The following is a 6000-nucleotide window of genomic DNA, read 5'->3' on the forward strand; positions in this document are numbered from 1 at the left end:
GGAAATGTGATTTAATAAGCAGACACACACACACAACAGAATGATATCCAGTCATTAAAAAGAATGAGCTCCTTAGGGCTGGAGAGATGGCTCAGTGGTTAAGAATATTTGTTGCTCTTGCTGAGGACCCGGGTTCAATTCTCAGCACACACATGGCAGTGCACACTCTAGTTCTAGGAGATCTGACATCTTCTGACCTCTTCAGGTTTCAGGCATGAACATGGATGAACATGGTGCACGTGCATACAGGGCAGAGAAAGCATTCACACACATAAAATAAGTAAGTCTTTTAAAAGGAAGATCTGGGGCTGTAGAGATGGCTCAGTGGCTAAGAGCACCTGTTGCTCCTGCAGAAGACCAGGTTCAGTTCCCAATAGGCACATGTCTCACAACCATCTATAACTCCAGTTCTGGAAGATAAAATGCCCACTTCTGACCTCCCTGAACACTAGGAATGTACATGGTACACATACATACATGCATACATACATACACACATACATACAGGCAAAGCATTCATACAGCCATCAAATCTTGGGCCTTGAACATATTATATATTTTATTTTATTTTATTTTGAGTCAGGGTCTCACTTTGTAGCTCTGGCTGTTTTGCTCTATAGATCAGACTGGCCTCAAACTCACAAAGATCTGCCTGCCTCTGCCTCCTGAGTGCTAGGATTAAAGGTGTTAACCACTAAGCCCATCTAAACACAGTTGTTTTAAGAAGAAATGTCTGCTTGGGTGTGGATTGCTCAAGCCTTTAATGCCAGCACTTGAGAGGCAGAGGGAGGCATATTTCTGTGAGTTCCTGGGCAGCCAGGGCTATATAGAGAGACAAAACAAACAATAAAGGAAGGAAGGGAGGGAGGAAGGGAGGGAGGTCTAAAATGTTTCAAAAATAACTAGGTTATTCAAGTGATGTGGAGCTATACAGAGAGACAGAAATGAATAACAGTGTATAAGAGAATGGCCACTGACACACTAAGGAGAGTTTTCTTCCAGTGCCACAGTTGCAATTTTTTTCTCTAACTTCTTTCTTTCAAAAAAATAAAAATAAAGAAAAGTATTAAAGAAAACATTAAAACCCTCCTTGACTAAAGAAGTCACCATATAGATCCCAGGGCTGTGGGGCCTCTCTCTTTGTCCCTCATTACTATAATAAACAGACTGCCACCCTTGCACAATATATTTATCTTAACATGTCTCATTCTATGAATAGTTGCCCCCAACCCTGCTTTAATTCTGCTATTTTTAGTTTAGTTAGCGCAAGCCATTGTTTTCCCCAGGGGCCTAAAACCAACATTGCAGCATGCCGGGACCCTCTCCAAGAACCTGACTATAATGTCAAATCCATTAGCATGGCCAAAAGCACTCCCTTTAGGAAACAGACACTTTCCTTCACTGCCAGGCTATGACTTTAACCCTTGAAACTGTCCTGGAAGCCAGGCAGGGAAGTGAGCCAGTGTAAGATCTTCTGCCACAGAGTGGAGCTTCCTGATAGCAACAGAGCCGATGAGACCCCTCCACTGTCGCCTGCGGGGTGGCACCGCTCACATATCAGCAACAAGCTGGCCACAAGTGCCCTAACGAGTAGCAAAGCTGGAGCAGTCGCCAGAAAGATGTGACCTTCACTGATCTCTGGGGTGAAGAGAACACAACATTCCCGGGGCCAGGACAGACGAATAGAAAATAAAAGTATTTCTCAATCTTTACAATCCAAGAAAACCAAAGATGAGCAGTGAGAGGGACTGAAGGCAAGCTACCACAATCAAAAGTCCTAATCCATTGTCTAGTTTCCAGACTTCCTTGCCAGATACTCCCAAAAGATGCTCCAGTACTGCAAGAAGTATCTAATCCTCAGCCTATGGGTCACAACCTCTTTGGAGGTCACATATTAGATGCTTAAATTATGATTCATAACAGTAGGAAAATTACAATTATGAAGTAGGAATGAAATAATTTTGTGACTGGGGGCTCACCACAACCTGAAGGGCTGTGTTAAAGGGTCGCAGCATTAGGAAGGTTGAGAGCCACTGGTCTAAAGGGATCTTGACCCCTTTCAGCAAGAGTTAACTCAAGCTACTCTGAACACCACACAAAGGACACGTGCAAATATTCGAGGGCCATTGGCTGCAGGATTCATACTGACATTCCACACTAAGTGCTAGACTAAGTCCAAATCAAAGTGGGTGCACTAGACCCCCAAATCTAATAAGGATTTCCCCAGCCCCCAAATGTGTAATCACATGGGAATTGACCTAGCTTCCTTGCTCCTAAGGTAAAAGCTATCATGTGTGTACTGGGGGAAGGATCTGAAACTTCCTTCTCACCAGCCCTGATGGGAAAATTTAAAATGCACCAGTGTGGCAGGGGACAGAGAGGAGTGGTGGTGGCCGATCTTAGCAGTGCATTTGTGGTGACAGTGACAGCATCACATTTCAACACCTCCCCACTCCCACCCCAAACTCTCTTCCTTCATTCCTCCACAGATCTGGATGACACCTCTTTCCAGGAAACTGCCTGCATATCAATCTCCATCTCAGAGTCTGCTTCCTGGGAATTTGGCCAGAAACAGATACAACTCTACTCTGTGAGATAAATCGCAAACAAATGCCACAGAGTCTTACAAGAGAGTCGGCTACAAGAATGCAAATTGGTTGCACATGCAGGCCAACAAAATCTAATCTAGGAGTTCTTGTTTGCTTTTGGTTCTTCATTTTCAGTGGCTGAGGTTGAGTCAGCGTCAAACAGCAGCTGAGGTTAAGCCAGTCACAGGCTGCTTCCTGGTTAGACCAGCTGAAATAGCAAGCAGGCAGTCAGTCAATAAACCACACTCTTCCGTTCCTGCAAGTCCATTTTCTGTATCTAACAGGATGGTGCCCTCTGACCACGCTTCCAGTGCTGGGGAATTTGCAAGATGCTCTCTTCACTCCGATTAACAGACTCATTAATAAACCTAGCTTTTCTTTTAACAAGAAAGTCTGAAAATTTTGAGCAGTGCCTTTACTGGAGAAGGTATTCTAACTTATGAATGGAGACACTTTGCATTTTAATATAATCCAAGGTCTGTCAGTTACTTCACAGTGGTCTGAGAAGCCATGAGATATTTCTGACCTTCTGTGCTTCGATGAGGAAAAATAATCCCACTATGCAACATGCCCAGGGACAATGACAGATGAAAAATAAAGGTGTAATATGTTGAATCTCTTCAGCTACAATTACAGCATTTGCACAAGAAATATCTGAGAAAAGACTTACACCAAAAATAGAATAAAAAATGTAAGCACAGAGGATGAATAGACAGATGATAGATACCCAGGTATATAGGTAGATAGACATATTGATAGCAGATGGAGATAGTTAATAGAGAGATGATAGATAAGTGGATGGATGAATAGATAGCTGAGAAAGATAAATGATAGATTAGAGATACATAGACAGACACGTTGATAGCTGGCAGAGATAGATGCTAGAGAGATGATAGACAGGTAGATGGTAGATACATAGATGGGTAGTCTCAGGATGTGATGTTATGTGTTTTGCTGTGTTCGGGGGCCACTGGTGGTTTGAACCTTGAGATGAAAATAAGTTGTCAGTGGAACTAAAACTGAAAGGGAATAACTGGTATTGGGGACCCAGCCAGAACACGAGGGCAACCAAAAGAACATGTGCTGTGGTGTGGGATGTCCTCCATGTATCCTCTCTAGGCCTGTCTCTTTCCCGTCCATGTTTCTCCTATTACTTTTTTCCCAATGGCCTGGGTTGGCTGGCTGCACTCAGATAATCATTGTGCAATACAATTAATGACTTTGTTTACAAGATTCTCGCTAGTATTTTATTTTTACCGTTTCTAGTATCTGGCCTCATAAAATCAACTGAATATGGAAATGTGGACTTCAGCTGTCTTCCTTTTCAGCATATGGTATTTATGCCTTTTTAAAAAGCCGCTTTGTTGTTGCCGTTCCAGGGCATTTCACTGATGAGAGTTATCAAAATGCACCTGACAAATCAGCCACGAGGAGATTGCTCACACACACACTTATTAGGAAAATGGTCATGGAAAGGAAACAGCAACAAAGAATGGCTTCAGGGAGATGCCAGCTGGTTACTGCTTTTCCAGGAATGTTTAAATTCTAACCCTCCAGAAGTAAGGGCTTATCAAAGACTGTCACTCTGAGTGAAATTAGATTTCTCTTTCAGATGTAGTATAGGTTACTCCAAAAAAAGCAGACCTTGGAAACACTGGGTAGCGGCTCATATTATTTCTAGTGCAAGGGTGAGCGTCCAGCACTCAGAGATGCTTCTGTATCCCATGAGTTGCTTCTTCTCTTCTCTCTCACATGTGGGCCCTCCAGGTTTGTACGGGTGCCAAACATTTTTCCAGGTAGTCATATTTGGTTCAACTGTCTGGTATATGAGTAAAACACTCCCAAATAACAATGGTTTTTCTCCCTTTCCCCTCATATCCGATGATGTTACCTCTACAATAAGCAACTTGGAGATGGTATTAATCAGATTTGTTCCTTCAACCTGCCTTTCTTTTAACAAAAGACAATCACCAAGTTGTGGAATATTAGAATAACAAAGATCTTAAAATCATACTTATTTGACTATTAACAAAATATAGGCACGCGAGTACCAACTGTTCTGGCAATTCTGATCCTTATATCAACTCACTAAGCAACCAGTCTTCACAATGGGATTTTCTGTTGGTGCGTGACAATCAGAATGAACAAGACAGAATCAATCAGCTATTATAAACACAGCTCCAGACATACAAGATTGCCTGAATGGTTGATTATCTTACAGGTTTTATGACAGACAATGGTCTTATGAGAAGAATTTCTTCACCTATATATGTTCAGGTGCCATTTCTCACTGTGATTAAGTAAGGGAAGACAAGGACCTATCTCAAAGACAACTAGAAGAAGATTATAGAATCAAGCCAAAGAAAAAGTAAGACAATTTCAAAATTACATATATAAATTTAAAAGCTTAGATTTGACTAGCTAATTATAACATGACATGTATGCCGCAACTCCTTCTCCATGTGTTATGTGTACTCTAGCATGCATTCATTTGTGTTCTAAGCAATCGGCAGTCAAACATCCGCAGGAAATCACTCTACTAAGCAAATGAGGAAGTAGCTAAGATTTCCTATATGTCCACTGTACTTTACCTTCCTTTCATAGTCTATGCTCAATAACTGGGCATAACCCAGATCCATGTCATATTTCCACTCGCTTTCCCCTCCTGTGCTCTATGTACAAGATGAAAATAAATATAAATCATATGATATGGGAAGATACCAGTATTTCATCAAGATTCCATTTATATATTTAATCTCCACAGCCACTGAACAGACCCATCACACTGGTAAAAATGAAAGCAGAAAATGAAAAAAAATTCTAGGGATATCCCATCATCCCGAAATTAATGTTAAGTCTCTGAAATAACTGGCCTTCATACAGTAACCCTTTGTTCTCCAGCCCAGGACACTGCTTCTGCTCTGTGAGAGGAAAACAAACAATCAAGAAGGAGCCATCCCCATGAAGCACCTTGGTGTTACCTCTGAAAGGCGAAGCCATGCTGCTCACAGAGGAGGATGGCTACCAGGACTCCAAGGCTATAAAGCTTCATCCCAACAGTGGCTTGCTGAGCAACAAAATTCCCCAAGGGAGAAAGTCCCAGATAACGATTGTGTAAGACTCTTCTTTACACACTGGTTAAAGTATAACACTGGGTTCCTCTGGTTGCTGTAGCTCAGTGGACTCAGAGTCTGTTTCCACAGTCTAAAAGAAATGCACACACATAATTAGGCTGCTTGATAGCTAAACCTTAAAAAAAAAAAAAAAACCACTATGATGAGCACTACCATTGTGCTTAGTTTAGACAATGTCAACCCTGACACTGTGACATCGTATACAAAGTTCATGCAAGTGAGTTACAAAACAAACTCAAAACATTTCATAATGTCCCAGCCTCGTTCATAGCTATTCT

The 6000-nt window shown here is 41.7% G+C and overlaps 1 protein-coding gene across 1 annotated transcript in view; it reads right to left on the bottom strand.

Annotated features, from left to right (window-relative positions):
- Positions 1-5693, bottom strand: part of Cpb2 (carboxypeptidase B2) — a 35525-nt gene extending 29832 nt beyond the window's left edge. The window contains exon 1 of the mRNA XM_051195374.1: positions 5570-5693. Within this exon, the coding sequence (XP_051051331.1) occupies positions 5570-5640 (71 nt within the window). The 5' untranslated portion in view covers positions 5641-5693. The remainder of the gene's footprint in view (positions 1-5569) is intronic.
- Between the last annotated feature and the right edge of the window lie 307 nt (positions 5694-6000).

This window comes from Phodopus roborovskii, unplaced genomic scaffold, assembly GCF_943737965.1.
Source record: "Phodopus roborovskii unplaced genomic scaffold, PHOROB, whole genome shotgun sequence".
Lineage (NCBI taxonomy): Eukaryota > Metazoa > Chordata > Mammalia > Rodentia > Cricetidae > Phodopus > Phodopus roborovskii.